The 13,133-nt window shown below is 33.8% G+C and overlaps 1 protein-coding gene across 1 annotated transcript in view; it reads left to right on the top strand.

Annotated features, from left to right (window-relative positions):
- Nucleotides 1-12,736, top strand: part of PDXK (pyridoxal kinase) — a 54,389-nt gene extending 41,653 nt beyond the window's left edge. Inside the window, exons 8-11 of the mRNA XM_074300533.1 lie at nt 753-864; nt 1,565-1,701; nt 6,399-6,465; nt 9,368-12,736. Coding sequence (XP_074156634.1) covers nt 753-864; nt 1,565-1,701; nt 6,399-6,465; nt 9,368-9,480 — 429 coding nt within the window. The 3' untranslated portion in view covers nt 9,481-12,736. The remainder of the gene's footprint in view (nt 1-752; nt 865-1,564; nt 1,702-6,398; nt 6,466-9,367) is intronic.
- Nucleotides 12,737-13,133: the final 397 nt, after the last annotated feature.

Genomic DNA, 13,133 nt, shown 5'->3' with positions numbered 1-13,133 from the left:
ACAAGAAAAATAACTAAGAAAGTGACTAAGATAGGTATCATTTTATCCAACATCATACTGCTTGACATATATCCCCAAGAAAGTCTTAAGACAGAAATAATCCTGCTTCAAAATATGATCTTGTGGAAGCATAGGAGTGGAAACTTAAGTAAATTCTTCTTATCTAGCCAAACATGAATGTAAAGGATTGTTATTGCAGTGTAAGAAATCAGAAATATAAACAACAATATAAGAAAGCATAGTAAAAGATTCAGACAGATACAAAATGAAGTAGGTAAAATCAGTAAACCAATACTTAGTTGACTGCAACAATGTAAATAGGAAGAAAAGGAAAAAAATTAAAAATGAATGATTGAGCCAGTCATCTAGACTTGACCTTGAAGAAAAAATGAGAATATATGTATTTGTCTTCTTATAAAAGGTAAGAAACTTTGAGAGTAGATCACTGCATAAAATGTTGGACCTAGTTAAGTTGATTTTATTGAACTACTTTTTGTTCCTTTTTTTCCCCCCTTTCATGAAAGCAATGATTCTCAGGATAGTAAATGAATGAAGTCAACAGGCTAGCAGTAACTTTTAAATACAATTTCTTTCTTAAGGGAATTTATACCATCATAATGAAATATGACTTGTGAATCTGGCTTATTTTGAATGTGAAAGAAAATGATTGGGGCAGAAAACTTAATTTATCATTATGGAATATTTCATTCAAGTAGTCATAGTAAAATGATAATGTCTCTGTGCTTGGGTAGGTAATGGATATTCTTCATTCTATGGGACCAGAGACTGTAGTGATCACCAGTTCTGACTTGCCAGCTTCTTCAGGAAACAACTACCTGATTGCTCTGGGAAGTCAGAGAAAGCGTAAGTCATGTATTTAACCTACTTTCTAATCTACCATGAAATTTCTAGTGTGCTCATTATCAGACACTGTCAATCTGGGCATGTCTAAAATATACAAATAAAGAAATCATAATCCCAAATATATGAGCTGTCCTAAAAGTCTTAGTGCTGTCTTAAGTTTCAATAATTTCATGTAGTATAAATTTGTACAGATATTTAGTACAGATACTGATACATAGTAGACACTCAAAAGTTTCTTTCTTTCCTTAATTCAAGAAATAAGATGTAGCTATAGCCAAAAAAGCCAACCAAATTCTGAGCATCATGAAGGGGTATTTAAATAAGGAAAATTATAATTATAAAGGGTATGATTGGACTTAGACGGTAATACATCAGAATTGATTTACAAACTTCAAATTTGAAAAGCAAAGAATTTTGAAGGAAGGATATTTGATTTATTCTGTATAATTATTAAAGATATTGCTATGGTGATGAACAAATACCACCATAATCAAATATGGTGATTATCAAATACCAAGGAGACTTAGGAAAGTGGAGTGTCAATGTTCTGAATCCTTTTGCATTTGATCCATTCAGAATCTATGGAGTGAGGGTGCTGTTGATTGATGCAATGAGTTGCACTTAATTATCCTCATATCTGAGAATTGAGAATTTTTCATAAAGGTACTACCATCTTAGTTTTACAACCTTTGTTTTCCAGAAAGACCAGATGGCACAAAAGTGACAGAAAGAATCAAAGTGGAAATTCAGAAAGTCGATGCCGTTTTTGTGGGAACAGGAGATTTGTTTGCTGCCATGCTCTTGGCTTGGACACATAAGCATCCAAATAATTTCAAGGTGAGCTCAAGAGAAGCTTTTGTTTTATTTTTTCTGTCGAGAATAAATTTGCTTCCATTCTCATGCATCTTGATTTATCTGCAGCTCATGACACCAGACAGTATTCTTATCTCTTGAGCTCTGTGACACTGCACTTCCCAATTCTTCCTGGTCCCTCCTTCTCAGTCTCCTTTGCTAGGTCAAAAACTATCTACTGTCCCCTGGTGTCACTTTATCTGCAGTTTTCTACGTGTGTGTGTGTGTGTGTGTGTGTGTGTGTGTGTGTGTGTGTGTGTGTGTATCTCAAATCTGAATTCTAATCCCACATCATCTTGTGACCTCCTAGATATCCCCATAGTCATTTCAAACTCAATATGTCCAACCTCCATACTTCTGTTTTCTTTTCATCACTATTATGGTCCTTAGCACCCACATTCATTTCTTTTGGAGTATTCCTTTATTATCTACTTCTTGTTCTTTCACTCATTTCTGAGCCTTTTTTATTCTTATTTATTTATTATCACTGAAACGATAGGTTTCTTCAAAGTTATCAAGGATGTCTACTTGCCATAATCCAAAGGCCTTTTCTCAGTTGCCTTTCTCAGGGCGTTTTTTGCCCTCTGCAATTTTTTATTTACTACCTTTTTTTTGGTGCATATTCTTTGTTCTCTGGATTTTTGCTCTTTCCCTTTTATCCTCTTTTGCTGTATCCATATCATATGGCCTACATGTCCCAAACAGAACTCATCTTCTTCATAATTTCCCTATGTCCATTCAAATTCACTCTTAAACTTCCTTGTTTCTTTTGAAGATATAATTATCCTTCCAGTCACCTAGATTTACAACTTTGGAGTTAACATCACCTTACCTATCATTCAGTTGCCACGCCTTGAATTTCCCTGCCTAATGCCTTTCCCATTTGTCTTTCATAACTACCATCTTAATTTGGATCATTATTTTTACCCTCTTAATTGGTTTTCCTGAGGTAAGCTTTTCAATCTATCCTCTATCTTGCTTAAAAGCCATTTTTATTATGTCATTCTTCTATTTCATAAATTCCAGTGATTTCCTTTTTCTTCTGGGATTAAATGCAAACTTCTATGTTTAGTCTTCAAATCTTTCACTTTTTGACTCTAGCCTGTGTTTCCCTGATGATTCTCTTTCCTGTTCCTCCAGCCCCTGCAAAGTTTGTCCCCCACACCTGATGCACTTCTTTCTTTTCAACCTCTCTGATTCTTGTGTCCTTTAAACTGTTACCTCAGGAGCCAACAATAGCATTTTCCTGTTCCTCAAGAGTACCTTTGTCCCTATAAAAAAAATTACCTTACATCTATTTTATGACTGTTTCATTATACAAAATACGCATGTGTCTTGTCCTACCCTTTTTCCCCACAGTGAGAATCCTTGGGTTCTGAGATTGTTTCATTGTCATCTCTGTATCCCTGTAATTAGCAGAACACTAAGCATGTAATAAGCACTTAAATGCTTGGTTGATTTATTGAGTATTTGTTGTTTCCCCTCCCCTGCCTTCTCAAGCTGAGTGAATAAAGTAAACTAAAGTTAAAAAAAAAAAAAAAAAGTAAAATTCTATATGATATAATACATTAAAAAATCTGAACAAAAATTCCAAGAAAATTGGGTTGCAGTGATTTATTAGTAATCCTGTTCAGATGTAGGAAGGAATATGATCTCTTGGTGGAAGATGAACCCACACAATGAAAATTGAAGTTCTGGAATAATCTCCACTTGGAATTTTTTTTTTAATGCTGTATAATTTTAGTATAAGAGCCAGTGGAGTTGCAATATATGACCTCACTGTATCCTAGGCAACCTAGAATAGCTTTTGTACCTTTGAATACCAGTTCTAAGTTGAAATTATAGCAATTACATGACAATTTTTCATCAAAATAAAAGAGAGGTAGAAGAAAAAAGCTATTTGAAAGCAGTCCTTTGCAAGAAAAAAATGCTAAAATGCCAAGAATAATCAAGTATATGGCATGAAAATTTCAGCCAGAACTCTTGGTTCTACACAAAGAATTTGAAACACTGCCTGTGCAATTTGCTTCAAAGTTTACATCAACGGGACTTAAATAAATTCAAAGATTGAGGACTCATCAAGCTAGCTATAATTCTTCTACCAGTACAGATTAAAATTTATCTCATGTTGTCCAATTGTTCAAATCCTTTTGTAAACCCTCTATACAAGATTTAACCAATGCTTTAATATGATGAAAGGGTTATAGGAACAAGATGATGATGGTATATTACAGACCTTCACTTCCAGATAAGTTCATGACAAATTAATACCCTTGACATTATGCTGGTAGTCTATATGTATTATTTAATTTCATCTGGGTTCTTACTACCATAATAAAGCAGCCATTTTATTCTATTGTATTTACCACAGTGACTTGTATGCCTCCTTTTCTTTCCCCAAGCTACCCACACAAGAATCCTACCTTTTCCCCTTTAAGAGGTGATCTTGCTTGTACTTTTCTCCCTAATTCTGTTCCTCTGAACTTTTTGACATCATCTGCCATCTCTTTCTTTATACCAGGCTCTGAAGAGTTGTCCCTTGTTAGTAACACTTCAAGTTCAGATGTTGAAAAATAATACCACCTACCTCACTGTACTGCTCAAAAGATAGAGTGTCTGGCATATAGGCACTGAATAAAATAACTTTCTTCCCTTCCCTCTACCCTTGTCCTTCCTGTCTCTCTAGTGATTTCTCCTACAGTCATCTCATTGCCTACCTATCTTCATTTGCACCTTGTTGGTGCTTTATTCCAAGGTTTCCCTCATTCTGAAAAATTTTTTACTCTCAACCTATTAAGGTTGACCTTACCTAGATTTTTGTGACACTGCCTTTTTTGATTCTCCTTCTGTCTGTCTTATATATTCTCAGTTTCCTTTCATGGACTATCATTCATATCAGGTCCCTTACTGTGAATCTTCCTCTATCCTGGACTTCTTCTCTCTATAATCACTCTTGATAAAATTTTCAGCTCCCATCTGTTCAATTACTAATTCTACACAAATATAAATTCCCCTGTTTTATATTTAAAATAAACTCCAGGGACAGCTAAGTGACACAGTGGATAGAGCACCAGCCCTGAAGTCAAGAGGCTCTGAGTACAAATCTGGTCTCAGACACTTAACACTTCCTAGTTGTGGGACCCTGGGCAAGTCACTTAACCCAAATTGCCTCAGCCAAAAAAAAAAAAAAAAAAAAATGCACTTCACACACTCTACATTCCAGTCAAATTGGACTCTCCTTCACCTCCTCATTTCTGTCTCAGGATTTATGTATCTTCATGATGGCTTTCCTGACCCTTTCCTCCCCAATTATATTGTATTTTGTTAGTGTATGTTTATATTTCCTTACCTATGTATATTTTTCCCTTAATAAAAGATTTAGTTCCTTGAAGGAAGGGATTGGTTCATTTTTTACCATCTCTACCTCCTTGCATATATAGCAAGTGCTTTATAAATGATGCAAAGTTTGAAAGACTTAACAATTCCAATCAACATAGGCATCAACCATGTCAACCAACCAAAAGGATTTATGGTGAAATACCTTCTGACAAAAGTGATACCTCACTTCAGAGGGAAAAATATGTATTTGGAAATGGCCAATGTGTGAATCTCTTTTCTTTGACTGTACTTATATTTTTTAAATGAGGATTTTTTTCTTTTTTCTTTCAATTGAGAGAGGGAGTTAAGAATAAATATTAGTGCCATAAAAAGAGGACCAGTGAAACAATCTTAAATGTAGAGAAAACAATAGAAAGTAAGCACAGAGGAATAGGACAGTTAGGAAATTAATGTGGAATTTAAATTTTTTTTAAGCGAGTGACATAAAATGGAGATTATCAGTTCAATCCTATTTTTGTGTTTATTTTTAAATATGAAAATGTTTTTTGTGGGATGGGAATTTAAATTTTTAAATGAAAAAGTGCACAGCAAAGAACAAAGTTTCAAAAAAACAGACAAACAGAAAATCTTTGAAAAGTTGCCTATTGAATTTGTATAAAGGAAAATTGTATGCCTATATTTTAAATGTGACCTTTTTTTGCATGTGCTGTTGTGTTTGGGGAAATACTAATTTTTCAATCTTCATGATTAGTGAAAAATTTTTTTTAAATTTTACTAAAATGTTTCCAACAGGCAAAATTTGAGGCCAGCTATCAGAGAAGAGAAAGTATAGTAAAGAGGAAAAGGCTTCTGCAATAGGATCTGATCTACCACACTAGGGCTTTTACTTTCTAGAATCCTTTTCCTTACACTTCCTTCTCAGTCAGTTTCTCTGGATTAGAGAAACTTCAGAAATTACCTCCAGTTGTTTTGCCCCATTGTAGCAGAGGCATCAGACATCACCCCAAGGAGAATTTTAGGGGAGCTCCCATTTGACAGGAATGTAGAAAATAAATTAATAGGGAATTTATTTACTCCAAGCAAAGCAAAAATGTTAATTGAAAATTTAGGGATAAGTAATCTATGGCCTCTTGTTTATAGACATTTTCTTCTTGATTTTATCTTTAGTCTTTAATTACAATATGAGAGAAATGTGCATTATGTTAGACCCAGCTGCTATCTCCTTAGTGTCCAATGAAAAGAATATTAAATTCTCATTAACAAAACTTTCCATATTAATCTTTAAATATCATAAACTGTGGGTCACAGAAGTTTATCAATTGTTGTTGCTCCCTTTATTGCAGGTGGCATGTGAAAAAACTGTGTCAGCCATGCATCATGTTCTGCAGAGGACTATTGAATGCGCTAAAGGTAGTCACTTCTACACCAATTTTCATTTATTCAATATTGACTTTATGGAATGATTCAAGCAATTCCAAGGCTTTCATTTAGCTTTATCTATAGTAACTAGTATAGAAGCTACCGTACAATCCTGTACAAGTGCTTACTCCCAAGAATTCAAAATATCTTTGCCTTCAATTCACTGTCCCTAATGAGGCAGTAAACTGAGAGCAAAACACTTCCATCCAACTCTTCTTTGGCAAGTAAAGTTTTTCCCTTTGTGGTTTCGACCACCAAAACCTTCAGTAGAAACAATGCTGCCCTATGGTCTTGTTGAGGGTCCACTAGTATGACTTGACCTGGTACTACTTCTCTTCCAAGTAACAATAACTCAGGTAGAGCAGAGTAGCCTCAAAAGAACCTTAGCTCTTACCCCAACCATATCATCCCAATTTCTGTTAGGGAAATATTAACTGATTTTGTCCATTTATTATTAAAATTGCTGCCAATCATATTTACCTATATATAAGAGAGACATTATGGATTTAGCACAGATTCATAGTACTTAATTCTTGAGTACTAGATGGAGTTTTTCCTATTGCTTACACGGTTTCAAAGGCGGAAAAAAGATACACTTAGGATTTACATTCACCTTACCTTTCCTCCCTCCCTAAAAAGGAAGGTTAAAGATTTACATTTCAAGGATAAACTTGTAAAATTTATAGTAAGCTAATAGAAAGGATGTCAATAGGTAATCGAAGAAGAAAAATCACATCAGATGAAGTAAAATTAACTGATGAATCATCTGGTATTTACAACCACTAACTGGCTACTGCAAGAATTCCTTTTATCTCTGTCTAATTTTTCATGTTGGGTGAAATAATTGAGAGTTGCACATAATTTAGTGCACCATAATGAAAGTCTTAACTGGTTATGTGATGTTCCTTAAACACTTAAATGACCATCTTGGTTTCCAAAATGAAGACAGGACTTATCACAACAGTACCAAAAATCAGAATACAAATACTTAGATGGCTCTGAATGACATTCCCACAATTTTGGATGTTGTGAAAGCAATTTTACTAACACTTACAGAGACTGATAGTCATTCTTTATTCCTTTGTTTTAAGAGCCATATCCAAAGATTCTTATCATGGCACTATTGTTACTCTCTGCTCACCTAATTAGACAATGAGCACATTACTTCTTGTCATTATTCCCAGATTTATGGATAGCAATACGTAATTGCCCAAATGGCAGCAGAGACTGCCTGATTTCTCAGTTTTCCAGATTGATTTCCATCTAGTGGTGATGTGAGAAAGACCTTTTCCCAGAGTGTGATACCATTAAGATGGATTGGCCATAAGGATAGGTAGAGGGTTCCTGAAGTGGGAATCCAGTCAACCAAGCCTCTCTCTTAAAAACATCACTTGTCCCTTGCTATTCCCCATGGAGACGAATTATAAAACAAATATATTTTTGTCAGGCCAAGGATGCAGAACTTCTCATTTTAGCCACTTAAAAAAAAAGTGCTAAAGAAGTACCTTACTTACAAATCCTCAGTAATCTATTCTGAACTATGCTTGACTCCAGCCAGTCATCTTGTAATTTAGGTTTGATACAAATGCATTTCTAGCATTCAGCAGTTAAAGGGAAATTTACTTAATCATAGTTCCCCAAAAAGTTAATATGTTCCTTTACCTTGCTATTTATATTTCTTCTCTAAGTTCTAAGGTAGTCCATCATTCCATCATTCTGTCTATCATTCTGATTTCACTCTTAAGAAAGTCACTTCTGATGAAATAGAAATAATGGGACAAACCAGTATTTTCTTGGAGGCCATGTTCCTCTACAATTGGCATAATTAGAGCAGAACTAATCTGCTCCCTTATACAGAATACTGAGAAGCTAAAGAAAGAGAAGCCCATATCAGTTTGGTTATTAACAGGTGTTATTTGGATTATTTAGGTAATTGGGGGAGCTTACTTTTAAGAAGCCAATTGTCCTGAGTGGTAGCAAGACAAAATAAAATGCCCTTGCCAACCTCAGGCCAGGCCAAGTATTATAAAGAAGTAGAACAAAGAAGGAAGGCATAATGCCAGGGATGGCTCCTGCTAGTTTCAGGTTCTCCCATGGGATAATTGAAGCTTCTTTCCCAGTCTCTGGTTACCACCATATATGTTCCAGTTTTCAATTTTTGTTACTATTTACTCCTGTTCTTATTCCCTTGTTATAGTTATAATCATGCTAGGCATTAACATTCTGAAAGTTAGTGATGCTCATCATCTATAATCTTTTAATTTCCAGCCCAGTTAATATTGATTTGTTTTCACCTATACTGCCACTAGATTAATGAATTGCTTTTCTTTCTTCTGGAAAACAAAATTCTTAAAGATCAAAAGCTTGACTCTTCCTCTTAGGCTGAATATTCAAGGGCCATTTTAAAAAAAAATTATCCGTATTACTGGTAATAGTTTTTTTAAAAAGTGTTAATAGTTCTTCATCCAGCTCCTTAAGCATTCATCATAGTAAACCAACAGGATCAATGGGAGCTTTCTCTTTAAGTTCAGAGACTTTAAGAAGTTAAAAGACTAAGTCATTTAACTTGAGTCAACTGAAAAGATAGAGAATCAATCTGACTATTTCACCTGAAAATTGGAAATTCTGCTGAAACCTCCAGATCACCATTTCTAAATTGGTTGGGCCTTTTACAACTTGTGAGAACAAGAAAACCCTTCCTAATCAAATGATAAGAATTTCTAACCCCTTTAGTAGGAAAAGTATCTCTATAAAACACTTGCCCCTTCTTCCACCTTAGCATTTAGTATAATCATAACCTGAAGGTTTCCTTCCTTCTTAATGGAAGAAATAGAAATGATTTTTCTTCACTACTTCATTTCCTTTCAATTGACACTCTGATTTATTCTTTCAGCACAAGCTGGGGAAGGGAAGAAGCCCAGTCCAGCCCAACTGGAACTGAGAATGGTCCAAAGCAAAATGGATATAGAGAATCCAGAGATAATAGTAGAAGCTACTGTGTTATAGAAAATATGACCGTGTCACTCAGTAACGCACAATGTATTGATGTCTTTGTTTCCCTTCCTGTAAAAATTGTAATGTCTGCCTGAAAGATGTGATTTAAACTTGATATTTTTTCTCTCACAAAATAGTGTCAAGTATCAGCAGATCTCTTGTTGTAAAAAATATGTGGTGGCTATATTTGGATTTTATTTCCATGTTGAGAGAAAGATACCTTTCCCCTCAAAATGCAATTCCCTTCACTGTCTAGTGCCCTGGACAATATCACAAGAATGTCTATTTTCAAATCCTCAGCATTCAGATTTGTTCATGGAATTAATCTGGAGGGTGAGTACTGGAAGATTGGAATTCCTTAGAGAAAGGCAGGTAGTATATACAATATTATCACTCAGTCATTTGTAATGCCAATGGAGTTGACTACCTACTCTTTCTGACCTGAACAATTTGAGGTCCTTGGACAAATTCGATTTTTCAAAAAAATTTAGTAATTCTTTATTTTATTTTTCTTCCATGACTTTGGACTTCACAGAAGATGAAACATTGGGGGCAACATTCTTGTACTACTCTAATAACTGCCGTTTACCCCTTCCTTTGTTTTTGTTGTTTGCTTTTATCTCTATCTTTATTTTTTAAAATCCCTTCTCTTAAATTTCTGGGGAAGGAAGATGTTTTTTTTCAAGATTAAGAAATGAAGCCAGCTAACTGTTGGGCCAAGACCCAATAAGTTGCTGCCTACCCATAATTACAATTCTCTTGCTGGTGCCAGTTTGCTTGGTGTTTCTCTGTCAATACATGAAAACAAATCCTAAGAAAGAGAATTTGTAGTGTTTGACTTTTTAATCATGAGCATCTTTATCTAGGAATACTAGGATGAAGGGCATAAGGCACTGAAGAGTGTAGCAAGGATCACAAACTATTGAAGTATTTGTAGGTTTTTCCCCTGGAAAACTAGTTTTTCTTAGTTAACTTATGTGAACATTTCATAGTATGCTGTCAAACACACTATATGTAGCACTACTGCCAGATAGTCACAAGTCTTTGTTCTACTTTCCACATTCCTGCCAACTTAGAATAAGGAGGCTTTAAGACCAGCTACTATATCTGTTTTTAGATAAAATGTCTCTTCTCAAAACCAGCAGAAGAACTTCAGCAGTTTGTTCTTCCCTTGTGGGGACATCTCTGTGTTGACTCTAGAAATGTCATCCATAGATGTGCTTCCTTGTTTGTTGAAATCATAGCTATGAACTTACTGGAGAAAAGTTCTGCCCTCCCTAATCCTCTCACCTGAGAAGGATGACTGATCCCATTGTCTTGCCTAGATTTAGAAGATAGTATTAGATTGTGGTGAATAGCATTCTAGGTGAATTATATATTCTTATTAACATCATTGACTTGTATCACCTGCTTAGCTTTCACCACCCACTTGTTGCAAGTCACTCCTCTCCTTTTGTCTGTGGAGTAATCCTTTGTATAATTTATAACTGAATCTTATCACTTGACTTCTAAAGAAGCTGAGTAGTAGCTGAGTATGAAATAAGGATTTATAACCAAGTTATCAGGACCATTTTTGGGGTATATTTTGATGAGTGATGTTTCAGGATGTGAGTATTGATGAGAGGAGAACCAAATGTTTTCACATCACTTGACCTAACACAAATAAAAATACCATTTAAGTTATGTCAGCAAAGCAGAGCTTAGTAGCTAACTAGGGTTATCAAACTATAATTTTTTGTCTTCGAGAAGTAGAAATTTTTTTTCTTAAAATAAAAGAGAAAATGTTGCTCTCTGTTAAGCTGTCTTTTCACATTATAATTTTACGTTCAATTCAAGAAATCTAGTTCTTTAACAGTTGGATCTGCTGCTAACTGTCAAGAGTTAGACATAAACAAGTTGAATAGTCTACAATGAAATTAGAAGATCATTTCTTCTTGGTTTTAACTCTTGTCTGGAGAAGTCAGTACCATCACTTCCTAAATAGTGTTGACAGTTCAGGTTATTCACATCAAGTTTGTAGTTAACAAAGAGTGCTTCTTGAATCTTAGAATTTTTTTGTCAGAAGTAAAGAGCTTTGGAAAAGACCTATTTGATATTTCAAGATGAAAAGATTCCAACATTCTGACAGACCCCAAGAAATCAGTACCAAAAAAGTCTAAAATCGATAGTATTCCAGGGAATTACAGAGTCTTTGGAAACTTTACTAAATTGAAATCAAAGCAAGTTCCAAGGCATTGTTTTCAACCTTTAGAGTATTATTTTGGGTCAGGATGAAAGAGGATATAGAAATACAAAATAAAAATGCAATGAAGATATTAAAATTTGAAGGATTTTCCTGATCTGTGATCTGAAATTGTAGTATATACACTGACTTTTTTTCAAATGCCTATTCTTGTTTTGACAGTTGATTTTTAAATTGTTTTAATTATCATTTAAATGGTAAAATTGTGTATTGTTTTATGTTATACTTATTTAGTATCTTGTCTTGGAATCACTAGAAAATTTTTACTACTAAGTTTCCTGTAAATTCCCCTGGTTTTGAAATTACGGTGTTTTCTGAAATAATCTGAAGTGTCATCTCTTTTTTGATTCATTTGTCCTTAGAAACATGACCTTAAACAGTACTTTGCTAAAAAGAACTTAAAAGCAAGTACTTTGTGCCAAAAGTGATCTCTATGCCATGCACAAATACATATATACATGTTGTTGTTTTTTTAAAATTCACTATATGCATATATACAAATGCTTTAAAAGTACTTACAATAGGCATGTTAACATGAGGTTACTACATAGAAATCATTTTAGTTCCATAAGAAAACAAGTTTGTATTGATGTAGCTTCATTGCTTTGTTTACCATCCCTACTTTAAAGGAAATTTATTTTTCATCATGACTATAACAAAAATCACAAAGTAATTTTTTTAAAATATCATTTATATATGCAGCACATCCCCAATCAACCTTTGTGAAAAGAGGTATTGATTTGTAGTTTCAAATTCAAAGATTTATCAGTGGAAATAGAAATATCTCTGATATGATAGCCATGTGAGAAATAGTCTCAGATTTTTACTTGCACAAAGATCTAATAAGTGATGATAGGCTTTGAAAGATTTACTGGAACAGAATTACTTGTTAATATTAGAGCATCTTAATTGTTCTCACTGTACTGTAAACTTTAAAGTGTTATGCAAAGGTCAGCTATTGATAACATTTTTCAACCCTTTCTCTTAAGATGTTATTAAAGTATGACATTAGAGAAGGATGCAAAACTGATCCATTTTTATTTGCTTATTTTAATTCATCAACTGGTACTTGTAATGGTAATTGTAATGATCTGCTAGATTTTTATAAAATGATTCTGTTTATTATGTTATTCATAATAATTCTTAGAACCTATTTTTAAATACATTATTTCAGCAAACTAAACTAATTGGCTTAATTGCACTGATACATGAATCAATTTTAATTAAGGTTCTCTTAGTATTGCGCGAAATAGTCAAAAAGAAAGCCTACATTGTGATTCCTGAAGTGCCCTGATGTAAAATAATAATTATTAATAACACATGATTATAATAAATATATATATTTATTTTGTGTTTAGGTTTATTTGATGAGAATTATTATTTGAAGAAATATTTTTCCAAAAAATGAAGTCATTTAATGTTT

Source organism: Sminthopsis crassicaudata, chromosome 3 (genome assembly GCF_048593235.1).
Source record: "Sminthopsis crassicaudata isolate SCR6 chromosome 3, ASM4859323v1, whole genome shotgun sequence".
In the NCBI taxonomy this organism is placed as follows: domain Eukaryota; kingdom Metazoa; phylum Chordata; class Mammalia; order Dasyuromorphia; family Dasyuridae; genus Sminthopsis; species Sminthopsis crassicaudata.
The sequence above is the reverse complement of the archived record's forward strand: the minus strand, read 5'-3'. Positions and strand labels throughout refer to the sequence as shown.